The following is a 27263-nucleotide window of genomic DNA, read 5'->3' as shown; positions in this document are numbered from 1 at the left end:
TCCATTATGACAAACGTATTTAATAATAAACAAAAAATATGGGAACAAAATACAAAAGAAGGCGGGGCGGTCAGGGATTACAAAAAAGGAAATATGTACATAGACATGTTAAAAGGCATATAAAGACACCATAAAACAGAAACAAACAAACCACCCGCTGCTGCCCCAAGAACTACATTGCTTTGGTGTCCTTTGCAGAGGAGAAGGGGGTCTGGGTGGCCGTCTGAACCAGCCAATACTAAGGGAGGGGGTTAATGGCAGGTTAGAATTTCATTGCCCGTTTCCTGGACTGGTGGCCAAAATGTCATTAGGGACCAGGGAAGCTGCAGGGAACTGGAGCCGTCACCGTGGAGGCTGTGAGGGCGGCAGCAGCGGCTCCGGCCTGTTCACTCAGCACCAGTTGCCTCGGCCGGGGCCCAGTGGGAAGGAGACCCTGCCACAGCTGCCCAGGACTTCCACTCCCAGCATCCTGACCACCAGCCATGCCGGCAGGGGCTTCTGGGAGTTGGAAGTCCAAAGCCCCGGAGGCGCCAGCTTCTGCCCGGGTGGCAAAGGCAGCATGGCCCATCCCTGGGACGACTGGTGCTGCCTACTGCACAACAAAGCTACCCAGACTGGCCTTGAAGCCACGTTTGCTGCTAGGACACTGCGTGGGGCGTGGGAAGGACCAGCGCAAGAAACCCAGCCTCCGCCTTCAGCTGCCAGCAATGCAGATTTCGCAGGACAAGAGGAGGCGCAGAGGCCTCGGGTCATACCCACGGTCCCCTACAGTTTAGCGTTTGGTAGGAAGAGGCCCTCCTCCAGCTAGCCACGCGTGAACAGCAGCCTCCTTCCCCCACATCAAGGCCTCCCGTGAGAACTCTGCAGCTCCTCCCATCCAGCCTGTAGGTCACCCTTCCTCAACCCAGGGCCCTCCAGATGTTGTGGACCTCAACTCCCATCAGCCCCAGTGGTCAGGAAAGCAGTCCTGAAAGAAGCCCGTTTGTGGCCAACGGCATGCTCCTCCCACTGCACTCGGCCACGTGTGCGCGGAGCCGGCCCTCCCGAGCAGCTATTGGACGATCTGAGGCATCTCGCTCCAGGCTTTGGACTTTTTCTTGGCCAGGGAAAGCCAGGGCGGCTCAGCGGGGCCGCTGCACGAGGACAGGGGCAGGCTCAGCGTCCGCTGGGGCCCTGCTTCCGCCGGGGGGGTTTCCTGCATCGGCGCCCAGACAGGCACTGCTGAAAACAAAGCAGGGGTGATAAGCAGCGGAGCCGGGCTGCCCGGGGCCCTGGCAGAATTGGCCCCTCGCTCCAGGGCCAGCTGGAAGGAGAAGGGTCAAAGCAGCCGAGCTGAGGGGGGCTGGGCCTCCGTAAACCCGAGGGCCCGCTTCTGTTGATCTCGCGGGGTGGGTAGAGCGGGGCTGATGGCAAAAGGAGCGGGGCTCAAAGCACCAGCAACGTGCAAGTGCCGGGACACCGCCAAACGGTGGTGGTGGTGTGCCCTTGGAGGGGATGCGGTTTCCTGAGGAACCCGGGAGAGCCAGGTGGGGCCCCGGGCCGGCTATGTGGGGCTGCAGGCCAGAGCTTCCACATATCCCCCCACGGTGAGAGAATGATGCAGTTCTTCCAGGCAGAGCCGGCTGTGTCAAGACACTCTGTCCTGGAGTGTATGCAAAGTCCGCCTGGAGACCCTTCCTCAATTCCACCCGGCTCAGCGGAGAGACCAGCCGCCACTCGGCTCTGCCCTTTCCGGAATGCTTTCTGTTCCAGCCAGTCATGATAAAAGCAACTCTGTCGCTTTAAGAAATGCTGCTTGGCCTGTTTTTCCTCCCCACCCCCCGCCTTTTCTTTGCCTTGCGTCTCTTGGGTCATCATCAGCCCATGGCCAGGGAAGTGCCTTGTTTCCGATCTGTGTACAACGCTTAGTCAACGTTAAGTGTGTCGTCATCATAATGTACAAGTCCCATCATCCCCAATCACCAGCTACCGCCATGCTGGCTGGGGAGAATGGGAGTTGCAGACCAACACTTCAAGGGGGCTGCCAGGTCGAGGAAGGCTGCTCTGTTTGTACGGAAGGCCCACGTGCAGGACTGGGGGTGGGGTGGGGACACACACACATACACGTGTTCCCCTTCCGCTGCCCCTCTCATGGGGCAGCAGCCGCAGGAGCTGCCGCCATGCCCACCCCACTTGTGGGCTTCCCGGGGCTGCCACGTTGGTCACTGTGCCAAACAGGGTGCTGGACTCTTTGGGCGGACCCAGCAGGGCAGGTCCCTTTGCTATCCATGAATCAACCAAATATGATAGGTACGCCGTTGCCTGCAGCGCCCTCTCCTCCAATGGGAAGAGCCGCCCCGCTGAGCCAGGCCTGGAGCGCCTCGCCACTTAGGACAGCAGAGGGGCCTCTCCACCGGCCCCAGCCCAGGTGGTTCTGCAACGCCTCAGGACACGGACGTTGTCCGAGCACGATGCCCCCTCAGGCTCACAGCCTCAGCGGAGTGCTCCCCTCCCTCCCTCCCTCCCTCCCCGCTGGCCAAAATGGAGACCCCTCCTGCTCCTTTTCCGCTCTCAATACCTTTTGTAAGTGGTGCAGACAAGACCTTTGACTTTGCTCCTCTCTCAAGTGCCCACAGGTGGTGAGGGACGCTCTTCTTCATGACATCCTCACCAGTAGGGTTCACGTCCTATAAAGTGAAAACGCAATAATAATAACAACAACAACAACAATAATTTGCCCCTATAGCTGCAACTCTCACGGTGACATACACAATAAAAGCAAAATTATACAACCAATAATAAAAACAATAATAAAACAGACTAAGAAGTATTACTTTAAAAGCAGCAACAAAGATCCAGCATTTAAAAGAGATAAATAAATGAAGAGATAAAAACAGGGAAGGCCTGGGAAAATAAAAAGGTCTTTGCCTGGCACTGAAAAGTCAGCAAAGCAGGCGCCAGGCACACCTCTCTAGGAAGAGCCAGGCACAATTTGGGGGCACTGCAGAAAAGCCCCCTCAGCAGCCACCCACCGAACCTCAGTGTCTGGGGCCCCAGTTGGTGAGCGCCGGGCGCGGGCAGGAACAGATGGCAAGGGGCCTCCATTCGATACGGAATGCAACTGGGGCAGCAGCTGGGCACAGCTCCTTTCTGTTTCTTTCACAACAGGCTCGTTCAGACATCCCGTTTCGGGCCAACGGGCATTGGGGTCCAGCAATGCCCGGAGGGGCGCATGGTTCACAAGCACCCTGCGTAAAACGCACTGTGTTCAGACAACGCGAGAACCCACGGTTCAGCAGCAACCCACTGGGTGTGGTTAGCGTGAGTTGACCGTTGAACTGTGGCTTAGTGTGTTGTCTGAACCCAGGATATTTCCCACCTGGGGTGGGTGGGGGCTTGTTAACCACCCAGAACAACCCAATAACAAACCATGGCTTCTCAAGGTGGCTTTTTTGAGAAACGTCAGCCACACTTCACATTTAACAAGCCACCCTGCAGGAAAGGGTGTGGGTCAGGCAAGCGGCACAAGCCTGGTCTCTGTATGCTGCAGTCTGCAGGCTTGAGCTTCCGCATCCTCAACGAATGACAACCGTGGGCGGTTAATGCCACGTGGGCCTGCGGCATCATCCCTGCAGCCCTTCCTTACCTTTTCTGGCCACTGCGAAGCCCCAGCACCCGTCTCCCGTGCATGTTCTGCTCTGGCAGGGGGCTTCCCGCCCCCTCTCTGTCTTCTGGCAAGGTCCGGGCCCCGGAAGCCCTTCTGCTGCTGCTTCGCCATCGAAATCCACACCGGTCGGGAGGGGGGAGCTTCCGGGCGCCCAGCCGGCGTGTGCTCTGGGGGCGAAGGGAGGGGGCAGAAGCCGTTCAAAGGGGCATCTTGATCCTCCCCCAAAGGGTTGGCCTGTCCATGCTCTGCTCTGAACCGCTGTGCTTGTGGCACTCTGGCCTCGCTTCTGCCCGGCCCTCTGCTGGCTTCTGCCGGCCCTCCTGTTGGGCAGAGCCAAGGAGCAGAGCCTCCAGGGCAGCAAATGGGCCGTGATTGCGGCCACTTTGCTCTCTTCTTTTTCAAAACCACCACACCAAGGATGCCGTTTGGAGACATGGGGATGGGCCACCTCTGACCCACCCACCCGCCCGCTGCAGCCCCCTCTCCGTGGCCCTCTGCTTGCACCAATATCCCTCCCCCACAAGTGAAGGCAGCCACACAAGATCCCCTTGAGGAGGGGGGGGGGGCAGAGCCTCTCTCAGCCTGAGGCTGAATTTCATTCCAGAGAAGCTCTCGGGGGGGGGGGGGGCAAAGTGAAGCCCACTGTCAAAAAACACGGGCACATCCTAGCTTAACGTTCTGTAAGCTCAGCCTCAGGAGAGGCACCCTGGCTTTTTAGAAGGGGGGAGGGGACGCACCCTCTGGCCAGACCTGCCCCCCCCCGTCATCGTCCCCCGTCCCCCCATCCTGCCCTCAGAGCAGTACCTGAGGAGGGCCTGCCTGCCTGCGGCTTGGCTGCCCCTGCGTCTCCTTTGGCCTTGGGGGGATTTCTGTCCTCCTGGAAGCCGGATCTTGTAGCCAAAGCTTTAGTGCCAGCAGGACAAGTTTGGAGTGGGGTCCCGGGATCCGCTGGCGTTGGCGCCTCGATGACGGAGACGGAGGAGGCTTCAGCAGCCAGCAGTGGCGGGGGCTGCTTTGGGGGCAGGGGTGGGGGCTGCTGCTCCGCCTGGTATTTCAGTAAAGATGACGTTCTCCTCAGCTTCACCCCAAAGGGGCTCTCATGGCCCAGCTCCTTGTCCCTCGTCCCCTCGAGAGCAGAGGGCTGGTGGGCCGTGATGTCCCCGTTGCCCCCCTCGAGTCCTTCCGGGCTGCTCCGCCCGCACCCATGTGCGGCTGGCTCCAGCAGAGGCATCCCTTTGAAGAGCTCTGGCCTTATGGGGGAAGACGGGGCGCTTCTCGTGCCGGATCCCTCCGCAGGGTGCGAACCTCCTGAGAGAGACCTCTGCCAGGCGGGAGCGATGGTGAACCTGACTGGCTTGGCAGAAGCGGACCTGGCCAGGCTCTTGGCTGGATTCTCGTCTGGTGCTGGGCTCCCTTCCCTCGCTTCCACTCCCCCCGAATGGTCTCCATCTCCAGCGTGGTCGTGGGGAAGGCTGCTCTGAGGCGCGTCCTCAGCAGCTCCCATGGCCGGCAGACCTCCTGAAGGGAGGCCGGCCAGCTTTCGAACGGGGTCAGCCTCTTCCTCACCCAGGCCACCGCTGAGAACAGCGCAATGGCGCTCCCTCGGGAGACATGGCGTCTCCCCCACTGCGCTCTGAAGCAAAGGGCCATCTAGGCCAGCATCCAAGATGGCAGGCATCCCCCATGGAGCGGCTGTTGGCTTCGTGCAGCCTTCAACCAGCTGAAGCCCCACGTCTGCAGCCCGCCTCACGTCTTCCTTGATGGCTGGGCTGCTTCCGAGGGCCAGTGCCGTGACCTTCTCTGCTTCTGAGGGAGCCTCCAAAGTGGATGAAGGACCCTGGGGCGCAGGACCTGCCTCCAAGGCACCAGAGCTGCTCCCGCCACCTGGTCTTGCATCACTGCCAGCGCTAGAGTCTTCCGCTTGTTGCTCCACCAGTTGTGGGCAGGGGGCACGGATCCATCCCACTGCGTCCTCTCCTACGACACTTCCACGCAAGACAGGAAGCAACACCTCACAAAGCCCAGAGGCTACACTTTCAGTCCGTAAAGATTCGGTCCTCTCCAGAACTGCGTTCCTGGAGCTCCATGGGTTTAGCGCAAGGTCCTCAGGGGGCCACCCCGTTTCTTCCCCTCCATCCTCCTCCACTTCTTCTTCTCCTTCATGCTTGGTTAGAGAAGACAGGGCTTTTGGACAGGACACCGCGATGCTGGCCTGGAGATCCGTCGCCAGCAAGTTCCGGTCCTCCAGTGTCGAGGCACAGATCCCGCCTGTGCCAGGGCCTGCGTTCCAAGAGTAACGCAAAGCATCACAGGCCCTACTCACAGGCAGCGCTTTGTTTGTCCAAGTCCCGCTTAAGTTCCTTGCATTCTGGATTGAAGGGCCTGAGCAAGAGAAGAGGAGGGGAGAGACACAAAGAAGACGGCTCGTGGTCTTCCAAACTCCCTCCACCACGTCCTTTAGTACATACAGGTACATGTGTTGCACAGGGACATGTATGCACTGGGACACACACACACACACACACACACACACACACCGGCTAGCATTACCTTTCCAGTCCACTTCTTGACTTTCAGATACCTCAAGTAATTTTGCTTTTCTTTCAGCTGTTCCAGGAAGGTGTTGCTCCTTCTCCACCTGGTGTGACAGAGAAAGGCTGTTTGGACGAAATTGTGGAGGATAGACTGAGCTTGAATTAAATGCATACAACGGGGCTTTCTGCCAACGAAAGACCAGGTGTTTGTGTTTGTGTGTGTTGGGCCCAGTGACCTGCCCACCTTTGTAACAGATCAATCAGTTTCATTTCTATACATGTGAATATTGCCAAAGCCATGATCCGGGCACCTATTTTGCAATACTGAAAGATGGGATCGGGACCTAAAGCTTGGCTTTCAAACTGTGTCACTTTCATGTTTACTGTTTTCGCTGTTTTAACTCTCTGGCTAAGTAACTCAGCCTTGATGGGGACATACAAGTATCAATAGCAATCAATCAATCAATCAATCAATCAATCAACAGTCTTCTGCTTGCCCTGAAGGTTTTGGCTTTACAGAAGGGAACATTTCAGAATGTCACCCCCCGCCCGGCAACAGCCCTCTCTCTCCCCCTCCTCAGCATGCCACAACCTTGTTCTGCTGCAAAGACAGCCCTGCCCTGCCTGAGAACGTTCTTGGAGCAAGAGCCCATTGGGCTTCTGAAGGGGAAAACCTCTCTCTCCCTCTCCGTCCCCCTGAAGGAGCACACTCCTCCCCCCCCCCACGAGGAGGGCTGGGCCAGGCAAGCCTTTGCTCCTCTGGTGCCCCGCACACTTACAGGAAGGGCCCGGCTCCGGCTGGCAAAGGCCTTGTGCTTCCGCGGATTTATGGCAATCCTGTGCCTGGCCGCCGAGGTGTCCAGGTGGCCCAGCGGGATGGCCGGGCTGTTGAAGTCAGCCAGAAGCAAGCGGCAGGCGGGCGTGGCAGGCGGGCTCCCACGCCGTGCAGGAGGCAGCGGGCTGAGAGGCCTGGAGGGGCACTCCAAGGGCACCTGCGAGATGCAGACAAGCAGACAGACATTGTTTCCAACCACGTGGCCGGGGTGGGTGGGGATCTATTTGACTACGCTACCCAGGCACAAACAGGTAAGGTTATAAGCCAAGGACAAAGGTCTGGATCTAGAGGCGAACTTCATAGAATCATAGAATAGCAGAGTTGGAAGGGGCCTATAAGGCCACTGAGTCCAACTTCATAGGTTTGAGGCGCCATCCTACAGGGGACGACAGAACGAAAAGGCCTGACAGTCCCTGAAATGCAGATGGACTGAACCCGTTCCGCCTCTCCCTCGTGCCTGAAGCCTGCCAACACGATGCACTCGTACTGCAAGTGTTTCACAGAGACAGTCATCAAGGGGAACATTTACACTGCACTGATACCACACGGGGACAGAGGGCGGCATACAAATTAACACCATGGAATAATCATGAAAAAAGAAGCAGAAGAAAAATATTGCACAACGTTAAGAGCAGCAGCATATAAAGGCAGCCATGAAATCAGACACCGATAGAGGAAATAACGAAAAAGCCCTTGTGGCCTTAAAATGAGCTTGCACAAGTACACTGTTCCGCTGCCATCCACAAAGGCAGCCATGCATACAAATTAGGGGTGTGTTCCGCTCCATTACGGATCCACAGATCCGAAGTGGAGCGGGTGATCCGGACCTCCAAAGCCCGGTTCCAGAGAGGGTTGGGGGAGGTCTGGATCAGCCTGAAGCGGTTCGCAACGGTTCGAAGCAATTTTGATCATTCTGAAGCTTTGGAGCCAGGTAAGTGGGGAGGGGGACTTACCTGGGTCCACTGTATGTACTAAAGGACGTGGTGAAGGGAGTTTGGAAGACCACGAGCCGTCTTCTTTGTGTCTCTCCCCTCCTCTTCTCTTGCTCAGGCCCTTCAATCCAGAATGCAAGGAACTTAAGCGGGACTTGGGGCGGCGGCGGAAGGCAGAGCCAGGTAAGGGGGGAGGGGGGCTTATTCGGCCCCGATTTTGTCTCCCCTTCCCCACTTACCTGCCTCTGCCGTCCGCCGCAGAGGCAAGCAAAATGGGCGCCAAATATCAATCCGGACCTCTGGATCTCGCTCCAGATCTGGTTCCGGAGCAGATCGAGGGAGGTCCAGATTGACCCAAACTGGTTCAGGCCCAATTCAGAAGGTCCGGATCGGGATCTGGAGCGGTTCGGGTAGGGGGTGCACAGCCCTAGTACAAATGGACCCAGGGACCTTAATCCCTGGGGAGTTTAAATTCAAAACAAGAAGTCCTCCTTGCGTGTGTCGACACGCCTATGCCGTGTGACCTCTTCTACAAGGCAGTGTTGTACGAGGCATGCGGCGTCAGCAATGAGTCAGTGAATACAGCTCCGTTGGCGGAAGATCCGCCGAAGGCCCCAGGCTCAACACCAGGCAAGTCCCTGTCAAAAGAGCCCAGGCAGCCAGGCTGTGAGCAGCCTCCTCAGAGAGACCTTCCCTGGTCTGTCCCAATGGCAGGCCGCTCGACAGGTCTGTTTCCGGGGCTGGGCAGCGCTGCATTTACCTGCTCATCTTCACTGTCTGTCCCCGCTAAACTCAAAGAGCGATGGTGCTGGGCAGGGCTGGAAGACTGCATGAGAAAGCAAGGGAAAAGGGTAAGTCCAGCGGAGCCTGGCCCACTGGCGTCTAGGGCGGCACCCTGGCAGAAACCCCCGAAGGGGAAGTCAGGGTGGGGAGGGTCAGCACAGCGCCCATCTCTTGCACATATGCGCCAGCCCCACACAGCTGGCCTTTACTTGGCACATGATGACAGGCAGGTTCGTGGCAGAGTTAAAGCCTCAGGGGCCACAGAGTTGCCCTGAAGGCCACGCCCCCTTCCCCTGGCCCCAGCGGTCCACCATTTGGTGGCTTCCCAGCTCTTGCACTGGCTTCTTCCTGTTGTTTTCAAAAGCCGGAAAGCCTCCCCAAAGGCTGCCAGAGCTTTAAGCTCAAATATGTGGGCATTTTTGGATTCTGGCCCCATCCATTTTGCCTTTGGCCCCGCCCACTGCTGGGATGCATTCCCCACCCCCACCCCCACCCCCGCACGAGAGCTTCTGCCCTCGGGCTCAAAGTGGTTCCACTCCTTTGCTCCAAAGACTGAGCAAGACAACGACAACAACACGTCAAAAGCCTATTGAGCCCCAGATCCCAGGGGCGGCAGGGGATCCCAAGCGCCCAAAGGCAGGAACGGCCCCCACAGCAACTCCACCCCCCTCCTTCTCTGGTTGCCCTGCCCCTATTTGATGACCTGCAGGGGGGCTCTGTTGCACACCCTACCCCCATCTGAAGCACATTTATTGAGGGCTGGTGAGAGGACTGCCCATGCCACTGTGGCCACCCTTCGAGCCTCAGGAGAGGAGCCGGGCTTGCTCACCACAGCCTTCCGGTCTCCGCCTCAAGGCAGTTTTATTCCAGCAAGCATTTAACAAATCCATTTGATTTAATTTAATAAATTGGTTAATTTAATTAATTTCTGTTCTTTTCATCTGCCAATCCTCTCTGATTTAATCTCAGGAGTTCCTGGTTTGTTTGTTTTTAAATTGTTTTTTTTGGGGGGGGGTAGATCTTTAATAGTTATTTTTCTAACTTTCTAATTTCAATGTGTCAGAAGCTGGACTAATGCAATTTTCAACTATGTGCCTTTTGGGGGGGGATTTTATTCCCCCAAAGCCAAAATCCCCCCCCCCGCATGACTCTTGCACAAGAGGAAAGCTTGTTCACACCTTGCCCAAACTTTCAAAACTGCTGACATTTTTTAACATTGCAATTATAGACCAGATTGATGCAGGCCACAGAATTCAGGTTTGGCTAAAGCAGAATTTAGATTACTGGTACAGAATTCATTGAGGTTCAACAGGAAGTGAAGGAAAAAAAAGGTCTGGAAATGTATGGAGTGGGGGGCTTTGGATCCACTAGAAACTTTAGTCCAGTTTTTAGCCCTTGATTATGATGGCTTTTTGGAACCTTTGGGATGTACCTACTGCTACTTCTATTTAGAAGTAGAGTAGACCTGTTGAAACAAATGGGATTTATGTTAGTTATGACTAAGTCCCATTCATTTCAATGGGTCTACTCTAAGTAGGTCTAACACTGGATTCAACTCGTTAAGACCGGAGGCCACAGTGAGGGAGGCTTTCACGCACTGCATTCTGGGATCTCCAAAGGGATCCGGTTAACCACTGTGGGCCGCAGGAGGCTCTCCTACGCCGAGCATTGGTCAAACCCAGCTGGGCTCCTCTTATGTTCTTAGCCTGATCTGAGAGTTTTCTCTGTAGCTTTGTGAGATGTCGCCAAATCGGGTTTATAAAAAGAAACTACCAGTTGCACACTGTTATTTTTATGCTCCTCCCCCACTCTGATGTGAAGCCACTGCAAGGAAGATCCACGATATGCCTTCCAACCCTGCTTGCTTCCAAAAAAACAAGGGCGCCTTGTGAACAATTTCTCCTTCCTCACCCTTATTGCCTTACATCGAAAATATTTTAGAAATTAAAATAGGAAGTGGGGTTTTTCGTTACTGTCTTGCCACAATGACTGGAGATTATGGAAACCACCATGGAGAGATTTGGAGAGAGCTGTCAGGATCATTGTCCAAACGGTTATTAAAGAAAGGTCATAGAATCATAGAATAGCAGAGTTGGAAGGGGCCTACAAGGCCATCAAGTCCAACCCCCTGCTCAATGCAGGAATCCACCCTAAAGCATCCCTGACAGATGGTTGTCCAGCTGCCTCTTGAATGTCTCTAGTGTGGGAGAGCCCACAACCTCCCTAGGTAGCTGATTCCACTGTCGCACTGCTCTAACAGTCAGGAAGTTTTTCCTGATGTCCAGCCGGAATCTGGCTTCCTTTAACTTGAGCCCGTTATTCCGTGTCCTGCACTCTGGGAGGATCGAGAAGAGATCCTGGCCCTCCTCTGTGTGACAACCTTTTAAGTATTTGAAGAGTGCTATCATGTCTCCCCTCAATCTTCTCTTCTCCAGGCTAAACATGCCCAGTTCTTTCAGTCTCTCTTCATAGGGCTTTGTTTCTAGACCTCTGATCATCCTCGTTGCCCTCTTCTGAACACGCTCCAGCTTGTCTGCGTCCTTCTTGAATTGTGGAGCCCAGAACTGGACGCAATACTCTAGATGAGGCCTAACCAGGGCCGAATAGAGAGGAACCAGTACCTCACGTGATTTGGAAGCTATACTTCTATTAATGCAGCCCAAAATAGCATTTGCCTTTCTTGCAGCCATATCGCACTGTTGGCTCATATTCAGCTTGCGATCTACAACAATTCCAAGATCTTTCTCGTTTGTAGTATTGCTGAGCCAAGTGTCCCCCATCTTGTAACTGTGCATTTCGTTTCTATTCCCTAAATGTAGAACTTGGCATTTATCCCTATTAAATTTCATTCTGTTGTTTTCAGCCCAGCACTCCAGCCTATCAAGTTCACTTTGAAGTTTGTTTCTGTCTTCCAGGGTATTAGCTATCCCAACCTAATAGTTGTTCTATCTAGCCCACTTTTAGCTAGTTTGTTAATCAGAATGTCATGTGGTACTTTGTCAAAAGCTTTGCTGAAGTCAAGATATATGACATCCACAGCATTCCCACAGTCCACAAGGGAGGTTATCCGATCAAAAAATGAGATCAAATTAGTCTGACAGGATTTGTTCCTGACAAATCCATGTTGGCTTCTAGTAATCACTGCATTGATTTCAAGGTGTTTACAGATTGACTTCTTTATAATCTGCTCCAGAATTTTCCCAGGGATGGATGTCAGACTGACTGGTCTGTAGTTCCCAGGTTCCTCCTTTTTGCCCTTTTTGAAGATAGGGACAACGTTAGCCCTCCTCCAGTCGTCCGGCACCTCACCCGTCTTCCATGATTTTGCAAAGATAATAGACAAAGGTTCTGAGAGTTCTTCCGCTAGCTCCTTCATTACTCTTAGATGCAGTTCATCGGGCCCTGGAGATTTGAACTCATTCAAGGAAATTAGGTGTTCTTTGACCATTTGTTTATCAATGACATGGAAGATGGAGAAATCAGCGTGTAATCACATGTTTGTTGCAGCCTGCCAAACTACAGAGGAACCTAACCTTGTGAGGCAACAGCACTAATTGGGTGTTATTCATAAGAACGTCAGAAGAGCCCTGAGGCTGGATCAGACCGAGGGGTCCGTGGAGTCTACCCCTCTGTCCACACAGTGGCCGACCAGCTGCCCACAGGAAGCCCCACGAGCAGGACACGAGTGCAACGGCACCCTCCCGCCCATGTTCGGCTACTGGGGGTAGCCTAGGGGCATTAGGACTAGTAGTCCAACACCCTTTGAAAGCCATCCATCCAAATGGGTGGCCATCACTACGCCTTGTGGCAGTGAATTCCTGCGTGTTGTGGAAAAGTCCTTCCTTTGATCTGTCCTGAATCTCCCACCAATTGGCCTCATGAATCCCACTGGGTTCTATTATTACTATGGGAGACAGAGAAAAATGCCTCCCTGTCCACATTCTCCATACAGTGCATCATTTTGTCCACTTCTATCATGTTTCCCCTTACTTGGCTTCTTTCCAGTGGGCACATCCCCATTCTCCTCACCCCCACCCCAATGTCGATGGTGGGGTGCGACCCGTGCGCTGAGAGCCACAGCTGCCGCTCGGTGTCGATGGCACTGCGCCAGATGGGCCAGACAGCTGCCTGTGGTCCTGCCCACCTGGCTCCTTGAACCGGCCAGAATGGCATGGAGAGCGGAGATTTCTGGCGGACTCCTGGGTAAGCCGCCCTCTTTGGACAGCGCGCCCAGGGCTTCCGCTTTCCTGCCAGTGATGCCAAGAGGGGCCGATCCAAGCCGGAGGTTCTGCTGCAACCGAAGCTGTTGGGGAGGAAAGGAATGAGACGGCATGGCGGTGCATGTGTGCGTGTGTGTTTTATGACGGTGAACCACCAGCTTCCTCCCCATTCTCCTCAAGTGGCTTCAGTTCCCATCATGCCCTTGCAACAGACGAGTGCATCAAGACAGGCAGGACTTTATTGGGAAGCAGAAGTTGCTGGACACATTTGGGGCAGGCGCGCAACACTTGAGGGAGGCTGAAGGAATCCCGCTGGTAGTGGCGGGGAGCTGACGAGCTTTCATGGGCTCGCCCCCTCCACCCCACCCCAACCGGGACTTTGGCTCATCTTCCGCCAGTGGGCCCAACTCAGTCTGTGGTGAGTCGGGCCAATGAGTGGATTTTCCATTTTTTTAAAAAAAGAATGTACAAATAGAGATTTCAGCTGCAAACTGCACAAATTAAGCAAATTCATTAATTCATTTATTATATTTCTATACCACATTATAGCTGAAGCTCTCTGGGCAGTTCACCAAATCTATCTGCCTATCTATCTATTGGCACAAATTAAAAGAAAAGAAAAGAAGGAAAACTTCCTGGTTTTGGGGGGAAAACTGTGTCTCGGCCCATAAACCCAAGCCAAGTTGGGTCTACAGCAGAGCTCAGGCCAGCTTCATTCCTAGCACATGATTCCAGAATTCAGAAGATCCATCACACATTGGACGCTTCTCTCTCTTCCCAAGGAAGCGTTCAATGGGCTGAACTGAACGTTCGGTTAAGCACACAGTGGAGCTATGAGTGCTAGCTTTTCCTGCTTTCCTGCAAGCATGCGCAGACCAGATCTGGATTGGGAACATGGTCCTCCAGGAAGGGGGGAATCAAACCTTCCCTCTCCCAACTTTCATGAAATTACACACACACACACACACACACACACACACACACACACACACACACACACACGGTGGAGGGGATTTAAAAAAGAAAACAAGTCTCCATTGACTCAAATGGAGAGATATTTTCACAAAATGTGTGTGTGTGTGAGGGAGATATAACCCCCACCCCACCCCTGCTCCCAGAGCACCATGGGCCTGATCTAAATTGGGGCCACGTGTGCTTACGTAAAGTAGGAAACTGAGCACGTCTAAGTCTGCACTGATTCCAATGGAGAGGTTTTTCTTGCTTTAAACTGCCTCCCCCACCCACTCCACTGGGTATCTGCAGAATTTCGGGCTGAAAATGGTAAGGGGGGGGAGTTTAAATTCCCCCTCCTGAGTAGTCCCGATCCTGATCCGATTTGGGCCCACACGCACTTACAGCACAGTAAGGAAGCCCCGAGCCCAGCTCACGTCAAGAACGCGGCGAGGGAACCGTGGAGGCGGGGTGGGCCTGCACCCGGCCGAATGCAGCGCCCTCGGCTGATCCTCGCCACAGACAAGACAAGGAGACACACAAGGAGACAAGGAGCACAGCAGGAGGGAGTAAACAGGTGGTCTTGGAAATAAAAGACATTTTGGATTCTGCAGGGGGCCGGGGGCAAAAGCGCCACCCATCGGGTGCCTTTTCTCAGTAGCAAACCACAGCGGCACACGACGGAGCACCCAAACTTAGCTCAGAAACACGCTAAACGTGGCCCATGGGAGCATTCCACCGTGGTTTGCTGCTGGTTTTCGCCAGAAAACTAGCAAAAGTTTGGCCACTGCCACCACGAAATTTGACAGCGCAGCAATGGAACCTGTGGGACTGCACTGAGGGTGCAGAACAAAATGCCGGCATCATTTTGTTCCGCTCTCATGCTGCTGCTACGATTTAAAATGCAAAACTGCACGTGCTCAGAGCGTTGGTTTTAGGACGATCAGCAAACAATTCTTTCGTTCTTGTAATTCTAACATACCAGGAATGTAGAAACAGTCGTAAAGCTAAGTAGTAAGAATGGGAGGGGGGGGGAGAAATATTAGTCATGTGCTTCACAACTTGTGGTCTTAAAGGGCCCCCTAAGACCTCCAGAGCCCAGAATGCCCCAGCTGCACCATTGGCCCTGACACATTCCACCCAAGCTGGGTTCTCATGGGGCGGGGGCAGGGGAGGGGTCCGGCCAGCATCCCGGAGCACCGGTTTCTCCCCAAAAGCAAACAATCCAGCTGCAAAATCTCAAAGCCTCTGCTTGGCTACCTAGTAGCCATCAACCATCAAATGCTGTCAGTGTTCTAGGCAGGAACTTTATTGCCTCCCTCCAACAAGAACAGAAGAAGGTGGGTGCTCTCTTACCTGCAAAGCTTTCACCTTCCCCGGAAGGTTTTCCTGCAAGGACGTTTTGCCAGGGACATCTGGCAACGATTCAAAGATGAAGATGCTGTCATGCGACAAGGCTTTATTTCCCATGCTCCCTTTGGGCCTGGAAGTTGAGAAGGCGGGACTCTGTTCAGATGTTGGCGGCATGCCATACTTTAAGGTTTAGGAACAACAACAAACCCCACCCCCACAGTTTCTCTAAGTGCTCCACATATTTTTTGCACAGTCGTGCGTGCAACGCAGCCCTGTGAGGCGAGCCAGAATGCGGATAAAGGGCTGAGGCCACAGAAGAGCCACTGGCAAAAAAGGAACCCAGAGAGTTCAAGGGTTAGGCTGAGATCTGAACCACTCATTCATTCAAAGTAATTTTACCCTGCACCTTAGCCCAAAAGACCCCTAGGGTAGCGCACGCAAGATCAATAAACAAACAAAAATCCAAGGTAGCCATTGCCACCAGGCTTTACAATCTGGAAGACACGGCATTAAAGGAACAGGAGATGAGGGGGGAAGAGGAAAACAAGTAAACTTAGCCCCCAATTCTTGGCAGTTGCGTAGTACTTACAATGACCAACTAGAATGGAGCCAGAGACTTCCTGGCTCTTAGGCCTGGCTCCAGGTAACAGCTCTGATTGAAAAAAGGCCTATCTTGTTCTATTTCTTTATTTAAGAAAACCAGGCACCAAACAGGAGTCAAGATAGCTTTATATATTATAAAACCACCCTAAAAGGGGAGGGGAGGAAGCCTCCTGGCTCAGTGGGTGAGCGTGGGATTTGCACCCAGGACATTCCAGGTCCCATTCCCAGGAGCTCATTCTCTAACAACTCGACCCTATGCAAGTTAGGAAGATGCCCCACCGTATTGCAGTGCTGCCTACTTTCCTAAAGTAGGACTGCACACAGGGGCCGTGGAGAGGCAAGCAGGAGCACATGGTTTAGCTGTGGGGTTCTTCTCTCTTTATTAGCTAGAGAGCGCTGTCAGCTTCTGGTTCCTGGAGGCGTGTGGGACGGAGTCTCTTCCTCCTCTCACAAATGGGACAAAATAGCTGCTCAGGTAACAAGAGGAGGAGGAGGAGGAGTTCGACCACACTATTCCCTGTTTTTCAAAAGAACAGCCCAGCACCCACGCTAATTAGTGCTGTCTGGATGGTGTCCAGACAACGGACGGTCAAATCCCGTCCCTCAGCACTTCTGCTAGCTTCAACAGTCCAGAGGGTGTTGTTATTTCACCGCACTAGCTGTTTTGAGGCACGCTGCAAATGGGAGAGAGGAAATTCCTGGCATTCCAGCTGCGGCACTGGGATTTGTTTGCGCACCAACTTGAATGAAACATACAGCTTGCTGAGGGACCATTCCTGCTTTTAACCTGTCTGCACAAGATGGTGGAGCTCCCATACCCGGGCTCCGCTGGCAAATGGAGGATGCTGGAATCGAAGTTGACATCGTTACTGGACTGACTTGTCTTGAGTTTGCTTTCTCCTCCCGTGGGAGACGACAGCTCTTTGCTCTTCTTTTTCTTCTTGGCAAAGAAGTTCTTGAAGGTCTGAAACTTGGATTTTTTCTTTCCTGTGCAAGGAAGAAAAATAAAGTATCATTTCAAAGGAGTTGACAATACTGGTGTGAAGACAAAAAAATATGAGTTTATAATAACAGTGAAACTAACTCACACCTTTTCATTACCCACCCGATTGGGGTTATAGAGGCATACTTAAAAGTGCCATTTTGGTCCTGCAAAGTGAGGAGACAGGGTCTTTTCTGAAGCCTTGCTCCCTTAATGGGCGCTGCTCTTGCTGCCCCCTTAAAATTAACACTGATAGCTTTTGATGGCTGGTGGCTACTAGGTAGCAAAGCAAAGGCAGAGACTTTCAGGTTTTGCAGCTGGCTGCAAACCATGGACAGGTTGTTTGGTGTGGGGAAGAAACTGATACTCCTGGAAAAACATCACATCTCTGAAGGATGCTGGCCTGACCCCTCCCACACTCAGCTTGTGGATGTGTAAATGCACAGATATTGCACAAGCTGCACCCGCCCCCCGCAAATCCATATGTCTCTAGGTCGAAAAACCTCTTCACAGTATGGCTGCGATGCAAAGCTGTCCTGAGCCCGGCACAGCCAGGCTCTGCACGCATTCGGTTCTTTGGCTAAACACGAGCAGCAACGGGGTGAGAAATCCATGCAGCTGGAGGGCTCCTTCAAAAACAAAGCCCCAGTTCAGCCAGGATTTCTTTCCTCCGCGCCTGAATTCTGCCAGCAATGTCTTCTCTCATCCCTGCATGTCTGGCAGGGGCAAGACGGTGCCACCATCGGCTGCAGAGCCAGTCAGACAGTGACTCCTTTGAAAAGCGAACAGTGACTCAAGGCTGCTACCTGCCTTCTCTCTGCCTTGCTCCATGGGAGAGGGGCGCCAGGCAGCCCCAAAGGCCACGCTTCATGTGGCTTGAGTCACACACTTCAAAGCAAAAGAGAACAAGAGATGGAAAAACCAGCAAAAGGCGTCACATTCGTCAAATCAGTTCCAATGCACTACTGAGAAATACTCATGGGTTGGCTGAGGCAGGATGCCCCAAGCTTTTCGGACCTGTGGGCACCTCTGGGAATTTGAGAAAATGCTGTGGCCACCACCATCACCTCCAATTGCCTAATCAGTGGTCGCTGCTTTGGTGTCTACCTGTCACATCTATGGATATTAGGCTGCGTCTTGTTCATCACAAACGTTCATTACATGCCTACTGGATGCCACCATGTGTCTTTAATAAGGAATTGTCCAATTCAACTAATTGCTGGCAGTGCACCACAGCTTATGCTTCTTCTAAGCATATGTTTCGGCATTGTCTAGTAGTTGCTTCTTCTTGGGGGGAGGTTATTGCACAGATAAATTCTGCACTGGGACAGTCTTTAATATTCACTGATGTACACAATATTTTAAATTATTTAGTTGCTTCATGGAAATTAGCAAATGGTTGGCATAAATTGATTCTCTGTGACCTTTTGACTGATATTACAACATTGAAAGGGTGAATACTCCCCTCCTGTAAGGCAATGGACTGAGGACCTTATAACGCTTTCGATATTTGAAATATCGACATAGGGATTCCACCTTCAAATGGATACAACCATATATACAACTCCAGGCACGTATATTTAAAAAACTGCAAGGGGATTTTAAAATAAAGTTTTGCAGGTGTTTGGGGGCGTCATGATCTCCCCAGTGTGAGCAGCAACAGAGGCTCTGTCCAAGCTAGGAATAAGAACTTAAAAAGTGAAGATAAGATGAGCCAACGGAGCTTCTAAGGGGAGGGCCTCTGCTGCTGTTCACAAGAGGGGAGAAAGCAAAGTAGCCCTTTGCCAGAGTGTCCACTCACACAGGAGAAAGCGGTTGAAGGGAGAAGGGTGGAGGCCCTGGGGCTAGGACAAGCCTGGTGGGGGTGGGGTCAGATTGAGCCTTGAGGCTGCTAGCTGCTGACCCTTACACACCGGACATCTTGAAAACAGCAATCAAGATGATAATACATTTACTTACTTGAAAATTCTTCACCCGATTCTTCCCCATCGAGTGGCTCTATCAGATCCACTGTTCTGGCTGCCATGATGCAGTCACTGAAATTTAAAAGAAAAAGGTAAAGAAAACACCAACAAGGGCTGATTATGCTCCATGCAAGATACAGTTGTGTGAAGATTTTATACCTAGCAAATGAGCAAAATACCCCTGAATGCCCCTCGACAGAACTGCCGTGTGCGTAACAAACGGGGATTTCACAGATCTATTTGCAGCTGAGCCTAATGGCCTTTTCCTCACTTTTCAATAACACCCTGATCTCCAGCCAAAACTAACAAACAGACCTGCTTGTCCAGAGGACACGTCCCACTCCTCAGGAAGTTGGGATCAACGTTTGCCAGAGAGGAAAGAAGCCATTCCGCACTTGGATTTTTATTGCTTTACTACTATGAGAAGAATCTCATGGAGCCAACTCTACATAGTCGTGTTTTGTGTTGTAGAACGCAATCCTATGCACGCTTCGACAGAAAAAAGACGCCCTACACATCACAGCATTGCTGGCTGGGAAACACTCAGACCTGTAGGCCTTTCTCCTGCCCAAAGGTGCATAGGCCTGCACCCCTAGACTCTAAAGAACCTGCGTGCCAAGGCTGCGTAACGGAAAAGACGGCCTTCAATGCACAATAGGGCACCTTGCACAAAGCCACGTCCGTTGGAGCTTTCAGGGCTTCGAGTACCTCCTGCCACTGTGCAGCTAACTTGGCGGTCTCTTTGCGTCTACACTTATTTCCCTCGGCCAATAAATTGTAAGGCCCAAATCCTGTTCTGTCTCAGGGTTGCAATAGCCCTTAGCTTTAGTTCCAGCACCGAGTGACTGACGACAGCACTGCAGGTTTTAAACACAGAGACACAGTTCCATTTATTAAAATGAATTCATGCATCTGTGGAGCCAAATGACCCCTCCATTGTACACCCCTACCCCGGCTCCCCTTAGTACACATGCCATGTTTCAGGTGCCTCGGTTTCACAGTCTTGACGCTATTGGACAGACAGATGGACAGGCACACTTGCACTTCTATTACTTCACAGGGAATCACACAAAGCTGGACGCTGCACTCACGGGGACTGCCTAAGGTGTTGCTTTCGGCGCTCCCTTGGAACTGAAGCACACAGACAGAGACACAGCAGACTGCAGGGGGGAAAGACTGGGGCGCGAAGGGTTCTCTGAAGCATCACAAACATAAGAAGGCTGCCCTCCCTAAGACAGCATCCATTGCCCACAACCAGCCTGATGGGAGTCGTAGTCCAACACATCTGGAAGACACCAGGCTGTCAGAAGGTGATAATGGTGCTGAGGAAGCCTGACATTCCAGCCAGGTGACATTCAATATCAATAAGAACATCCGGTTCGGATCATCACAGGGTCACACAACCTCTGAGGGTGGCTCTTTCCCAAGCAAGGCTCTTCAGCCATGCCTCTCTCTAGAAGTGGAACAAAGACAGGGCAGTTTCAACCAACTCACCCGCACGCACAGACACACGCACTTAACTTCCGGCAATAGGGTCGACTACAAGAACACATTACTATTTCGTGGAAAAGTCTGCACCGATAAGTGTGTGCAATTTACCAGCAATTCGCATTCAACAAATTTCCAGGGAAGAGGAAAACAAGATCTAATAGGAAACAGCTGGTTTTGTGGGCAGCACCCTCGCCTCACCCCTCCCAAAATGTGATAGGGAGGAATGCTTTTCATACAATTACACAGGCTTAGCTAGAAAAGCCAAAGTGAGCAAAAGACACGGCAAATTTCTTCTGTGGAAGAAATGGAAAGAAATGGTTTGGCCCCATAACAGTCAGGATCTCAGGGAACAAACGCCTCTTTAAGCCACGGGTCTTGGATTCAAGCTGCGTTGCTTCACGTGGTCCACCTTTTCTCCCAACCTACACACAGCTCCAACTCTTTAAGCCAAATGACCAGCTAAGTGCTAGTAAGCCAGTGGTCACAAAGATGCAGAGCTTCCGCTATGGGGCAGTATATAAATGTAATAAATAAATAAATAAATAAATAAATAAATAAATAAATAAATAAATAAATACAGCCTGCCTCAGCCTAGAGCTCTCCAGATGTTTTGGAGTCTGTATTCCAACTCCCATTAGCCAACATGGTCAATGGCCAAGAATGCTGGGAATTGTAGTCCAAAGCATTTGGAGCGCACCAGTTTGGGGAAAGGCTGCGATAATACCTCTAAGTGGCCAGGAGGAATTTCCTCCTCTTGGGGAAGCTGAACGTCTGCCAAGCGCGCACCTTCTGGGTACCTGCCTTTCAGAAGACCTACAAAGGCTGTTCAGACAACAGCTAAGACACACTCAGGGGTTGAGTGTGCGTTGTTCTTGAACCATGGGTGTGTTGCCTGAACGTCCACAAGCTGGCTTGTTCACCATGCAGTGTGGCTTGCTAACCACTCTGAACAAACCAACAACCAAGTGTGGCTTCTCAAGATGGCTTGTTCGAGAAAAATAGACAAAACTGGTCTACTAGATGGACCAAGAGACTCAGTATACTACAAGCTGTCTTCCCTATGCTCCTGTGTAGCTTCATGGGCATGTAGGGTAGCTCCGCCCACAAGAGTGGGTATCTCCTCTACCTCTCACTGCATGGACAGCATTTATTTCCACCAATTGCATCCCGCCCACCCTGGCCCCATAAATTGACTGAAAACAGTTTACTGGCAAAGCGGCGTCACAAACCACAATGTCTGCCTTTCACTGGCGGTCTAGTGGCTCAAGGAGGGGCTCTTTTTTCATGGTGCGGGAGGAGGGGGCTAGTTTTATTTGGGCTTAGGATGCAGTGTTTATGGCAAAGTGACCCTTCTGGACCCCCCCACCCCACCCCACCCCAGGCGTGGTGTTCCTTTTGGGATTCCTTGACCAGGGAACATCTGCATTGAATCCAGTTGGAGCGGAGTGTGCAGGGCGGCGGCGGCAGGGGATTCAATATGTATAAACTGCCCCTCTTGCCTCCCTGTGAGCAATTCCCCTACCCCAAACTACCAACTGAAATTAATTGACTCTTTCTCGGGGAACCTCAGGGCCCCTTCCTGGCCATTTATCGCCCCCTGAGCATGTTTAGATGTAGCTCTGACCTGGCACCAGAAGTACAATATCCTTTGAGGGGGGACGGGACTGGGCTGCTTTTGCAATGTTCTTTCAAAAGAATCCAGCTGGAACCGAGCCCCAATCTGGCTTTGCACACCATGAGTGGGTTAAAAAACATTCCAGGCAAACACTCCTGAAACGAGGGGCAATGCAAGGAAGAACTTGAGGTGGGGCCCCCCTCCTTGCTGCATTTTAAAATTGGGGGGGGAATGGGGCCAGATGCCGGCCCCCGTTTCCCCTCTCCTCTCCCTCCACGCTGCCTGCTGCAATGGCTGTGGGGGCAGGAGTGGAGGGACGCGCCGGTGCCGGCATGGGGGGGAGGAGGGCTTCAGCAGAGCAGCCCCCTGCTTCTCCGTCCCCTCGGCCGTGCTTGGTCCAGAGCAGAGCTGTGGAGCAGGGTGTGTGGGGTGGGGTGGGGAGATGAGCCTCCTTGCTCTCTCCTACCCTGCCACCAACTCCCTTCTGGAAGCAGCACAAGGTGGCTGCCTGGGAGACACCCCTTGCCTCTGCTCAGTGGAAAAGGCAGATCTGTTCGTGGAACTCCTGGGTCTGTTCAGACAACATGCTAACCCACACTCGGGGGTTGAGTGTGGGCTGTTGTTGAACCATGGGTTAGTGTGTTGTCTGGACATCCACATAGTTAAACTATAGAATTCACTTCCACAAGATATAGTGATGGCCACCAATTTAGACAGCTTTAAAAGGGGGGCAGGGTAGACTAATTCCTGGAGGAGGAGGCTATCAATGGGTACTAGTCCTGATGCCTACGTGCTACCTCTGGTATCAGAGGCAGTGAGCTTATGCACACCAGTTGCTGGGGAACATGGGTGGGAGGGTGCTGCCGCACCCGTGGCTTGCTTGTCGGTTTCCCGTGACTTGGCCACAGTGTAAACAGAATGCTGGACAAGATGGACCCTTGGTCTGAGCCGGCCTCAGGGAACTTCCAACCTTCTTAACAGAGCAATCTCGGCATCCCCTGCTAAGCGCAATGCCCAAGACCGAGATCGGATTGTAATGTAGCCTGGATGTCCCTCCAGTCATCCTGAGGGCTCCGCCAGAGACCTGTAGAGTGGAGCTTCGTCAAAGCTGCTCGTGATTAATCCAGAGGAAATATTTGGGCCTCGTCTGGCTACTTTGACAATGCAAATCTGAGGAGTAGATTTGAGGTTCCTTTCGACCAGACGATGCGGCCATTGTTTGCCTTGATAGCCGTGTGTGTTTGGAACGTAGCACTTGCCTCAATTTGCCATTCCCTCTTCCCACAGAACTTTAGAAATGTCACTCCATAAAAGGGACTAGAACCACAAGTAGCCTTTCTATACCAGGTGAGATGCTTTGTTTATCAGGCCCATGGCGCTGTCTGCGCCAAGGTCTCAAGCAGAAAGAGTTCTTTCCCATCATTCTTCCAACTGGAGAGGGCAGGGACAGAACCTGGCACCTTCCACGTGCAATGCATGTGCTCTACCACGGAGCGACAGTCCCTTGACAACATTACGCTGCTTCATGATACCAGGTAAGGCTGTTTGCCCACCTTGCCACTGGACGTTTCCCTCACCACCTGCCTCTTAATTCGCTTAACTGAAGATGCTGTGAACTGAACCTGCAACCTACCGCATGCAACACAAGTATTCCACCACTGAGCTATGGAGTCCTATCAGTGAAGTCACCGCCGCCTCTCCAAACAAAATTCCTCTAGTTCTAGGGGGAACAAAAGAACATCAGAAGACCCCTGAGGCTGGATCAGACCAAGTATTCTGTTCACACAGTGGTCAACTAGCTGTGGACCAGGGAACCCACAAGCAGGACGTGAGACAACAGCACCCTCCCACCCCTGTTCCCCAGCAACTGGGGTACAGAGACAGACTGTCTCTGCTACTGGAGGTAGCACATAGCCATCAGGGCTAGTAGCCATTGACAACCTTATCCCCCATGAATTTGTAATTGTTTTATAATACTGCCCACAATTAAAAAACAAAATTTAAAACCCCTTCTTTCTTTCTGCAAGCAGAACAGTCACATTTTCAATATCATTCAGTAATTTAAATCAATTGATTTAAAAGAATTTGAAACCTTTTCCCCCTGTATTCCATATATGACTTCACAAACAACTCTCAAACCAATTATACCTTTCCTAAGGAGATCGTGGGCTCTCCCACACTGGAGGCCTTCAAGATGCAGCCATCTGTCCGGTAGGTTTTAAGGTGGATTCCTGCATTGAGCAGGGGATTGGACTTGATGGCCTTATAGGTCCCTTCCAACTCTACTATTCTATGATTCTATGCAAAGAGAGAGAGAGACAATACCTTAGAAACTAGAAGAGCACAAGGCTCTCTCATACTGATAATCTATTGTGCTTTATTGTGTAATCCCATATGTGTTTACTCAGAAGTAAATCCCACTCTATTCAATGGGACTTAATCCCAAATAACTTTGAATAGGATTGTAGCCATGCAGCACAATTCTATGCATGTTTACTCAGAAGTAAGTGCCATTACATCCAATGAGGTTTATCCACCAACCGCATGGCTATGTTTGCCTAGGATATCAGCCTTCATGAGCTTTATTCTTATCAGAAATGACACTTTTAGGATGTCAGGATAAATGGTTCATTTGGTATGTTATCCACTATATGATTTAAAAACAACAACACTATTTCTTAAGCACCTACAGTTTAGGCATTTTGTATAAAGCAATTTTTAAAAAATCAGCAGTTTCTGCCTGCTGGCTTACAACCTAAAACAATTCATGGGATGCAGAGGTTTCTATTCTTGCTTGCAATATGGTACAATATTTAAAGGGAGGGGACAAACTCAATGTGGGCTCTAGATTTCATTATCTGCCACAGTCAGCGCACTTTGAAAGGAAGCCGGGGCAGAGGACGTAGGGAAGCAAACTACAATTAAAGTCACTTACTTGTTGCTTTTCAAACAATTATAGAAGCCTGCCATGACCACGCATCTACAGTCGATGTGCAAAAATTCAATGACTCCTCATAGATGAGTAAGGGGGCTGCCATTGATCTGAGAATCCCACTCGTCAGTCCGTCCATCCGTCCCCCCACCCCACGAAAAGCCAGCCTGCCGATGCGATTGCCAGCCAGATAAAGTTCCTGATCTGAGGCCCACAAGGGCTCTGCTGAAGTGGATCCAAAGAAGGGTTGTCCTTGTTCCATACATGGCTATGAATTGTTAACTCCCCCCTTCCCTTCCCTTCCTTTCCCTTCCTTCCCTCCCTCCCTCTCTCTCTCTCTCTCTCTCCAGGAAACCACAGCATCTCAAGCCCCAAACTACTGTTTCTCTTCCTTCCTTTCTCTTTGCAGGGACCCCACTAGCCAAGGGAAAGAGGGCATTTAAACATTATTATTGCTGTTCAATGTTTCAGCAAAGAAAGGAAGCAGTGAACAGTCAGTGTCAACAGCTTATCAACAACAATTTGGCAATTAAGGACCTAATCAATAATCAACAAATAGTACAAGTGGGGCCTGTTGCAGTGTACTTTGCTGCAGTTCTGGGTTCCAGACACTCCACTGCATCCTGCCTGCCCCCCCCCCCCCAGTTTTACACCCCCCCAAACTCAATCAGTGTGGCCACTGAGTACACTCAGTCCTCATTCACCAGGGGTTCCCCCAACAAAAAATATTTTTGTGCTTCTGCAGCAGGTCCACACACACACACTAATACTTCCTCCTGCATGTGGGTAGTGCTGTTTTGGCTGCATAAGCAACAGCACTCTCAGCTGAATGCTGGAAATGGATGTCGTTGATGGCTTGTGGCTACCAAGCTCAGATTTACTGTTTTACTCTGTACAGCACCATGTACATTGATGGTGCTATATAAATAATAATAATAATAATAATAATAATAATAATAATAATAATAATAATATACAGCCCACCAACTCAGGATCGTCTTTGCCCAGAGCATTTTATCCCCCTGTCCCCTTTGGCTTTGGCCCAGCCGACCTGGGCACGTGGCCTCCAAGAACTTCCCTAGAATAGTATCCTTTTCCTGGGCTGACTGAGGTTTTGCACTGGCCCAATGCACGGGGCACGCTGGCCTGATCACCTTCCTAGCGGGCGAGAGGGAAAAGGTCTTCAACACGGCCACCCTTATGCAGCAGGGTCAGCCCAGAAAACTGACAGCTGAAACCAACACAGAAACTATAAGATCTGATACAAATTGAAAACGCATTCCCATTGTTATTGTTTACTAGATTGCTGTATGAAAAGTGTGGACTTGAATTCCAGTCCCAAATCTGTCTGGCATTTGATTGAAAGAAGTGTCCTAATGGCAACATACAGCCAAATGTTGAAGAGGGTTGATATGGGAAACCTCATCACAAAGAGACAGCAAAATTCAGAAAGAGACAGAAATGCAAAGAAGGAAGGGGGAAAGCAGCTTAAAACACGATGGCTGGGTCAAACAGTCCTCCCTGCTGAGCTGATGACAAAACGGACATTATTGATTGCCCAGTCTGGTGCAGTGGAAATCAAAGCCAGAGGGAGGGTTTTTTATTTGGTTTTGCCCCAAGGCTTAGCTGGCCTTGGGGCAGTGGGGCGGGGCGGGGTGATGAAAGATCTGCCTAACAAGATCCACACTGCTTCTTGTCACATAGATCCTCATTCCCCAAATAATACATTTCCCTCAATTTTTCACATTCAGTCTCCAGGATTGAATCGTCTCCCATTGCTCTGGCTACTTCATAGGCCCAGCGCCTGCCTTCTCGCCATGCCTACTGGTTGCTGGTATATGCTGAACTTGTGCCCAGTTCTTCAGCTGACTGCACTTGGTATCTCTTTGTCTGGCGCAATGCTGCTCCATTCACAAACATGCTGCTCCTCCCTTCTCCAAACTGCGCGGATTCAGTTAATGGGGTTCCTTGTGAGGAAAACACACTGGAGCCTGAAAGTGTTTTTGCTTATAGTGTTTCACAAATGTGTTGAACATGGAGGAGCAAGACAGGCACTAGCACAGCACTAGACTGTAACTGAGACTCAGTCCATCCCCACCTCCGCCTGCCTGCCGCAAAGGAAAGGGCCCGTACTTGGAGCCCCACCACCACCCTGTCTCAAGATTTCTTCTTCCAGCCACCTGCAAAACTCAAACCTTCTGTCTCCTTTGCCAGCCACACTGCAACTCCCAGCTGTTTCTCAAGAGTGCACTTGAATCTGTGGGGTGCATCCTAGCTCAGTAGCCATCAGCCCTCTATGCTCCACAAAGAAGCATCTCAGAGTTGAGCCATTGTACGAGGGTCATGAGCTGGTGGCAGAAACATCAGCTGACCCGCCTTGTCCATCAGCAAGCAAACAAAGCAAAAGCAAAGCGAGATGATC

General features: G+C 51.7%; 1 protein-coding gene across 1 annotated transcript; it reads right to left on the bottom strand.

The window, feature by feature from the left end:
* On the bottom strand, nucleotides 1-24971 carry KIAA1210 (KIAA1210 ortholog). Its single transcript, XM_063142038.1, has 12 exons — nucleotides 24845-24971; nucleotides 18799-18875; nucleotides 16676-16844; nucleotides 15258-15384; nucleotides 12875-13033; nucleotides 8637-8773; nucleotides 6960-7149; nucleotides 6197-6284; nucleotides 4451-6028; nucleotides 3626-3813; nucleotides 2558-2666; nucleotides 1-1221 (listed from the first exon to the last, which is right to left on the bottom strand). The coding sequence occupies exons 1-12, from the start codon at nucleotides 24877-24879 to the stop codon at nucleotides 1052-1054; spliced, it is 3027 nt and encodes a 1008-aa protein (XP_062998108.1). The 5' UTR covers nucleotides 24880-24971; the 3' UTR covers nucleotides 1-1051.
* Between the last annotated feature and the right edge of the window lie 2292 nt (nucleotides 24972-27263).

This window comes from Elgaria multicarinata, chromosome 15 (genome assembly GCF_023053635.1).
Source record: "Elgaria multicarinata webbii isolate HBS135686 ecotype San Diego chromosome 15, rElgMul1.1.pri, whole genome shotgun sequence".
Taxonomy (NCBI): Eukaryota; Metazoa; Chordata; class Lepidosauria; order Squamata; family Anguidae; genus Elgaria; species Elgaria multicarinata.
This window is presented reverse-complemented; position numbering and strand designations above follow the sequence as displayed.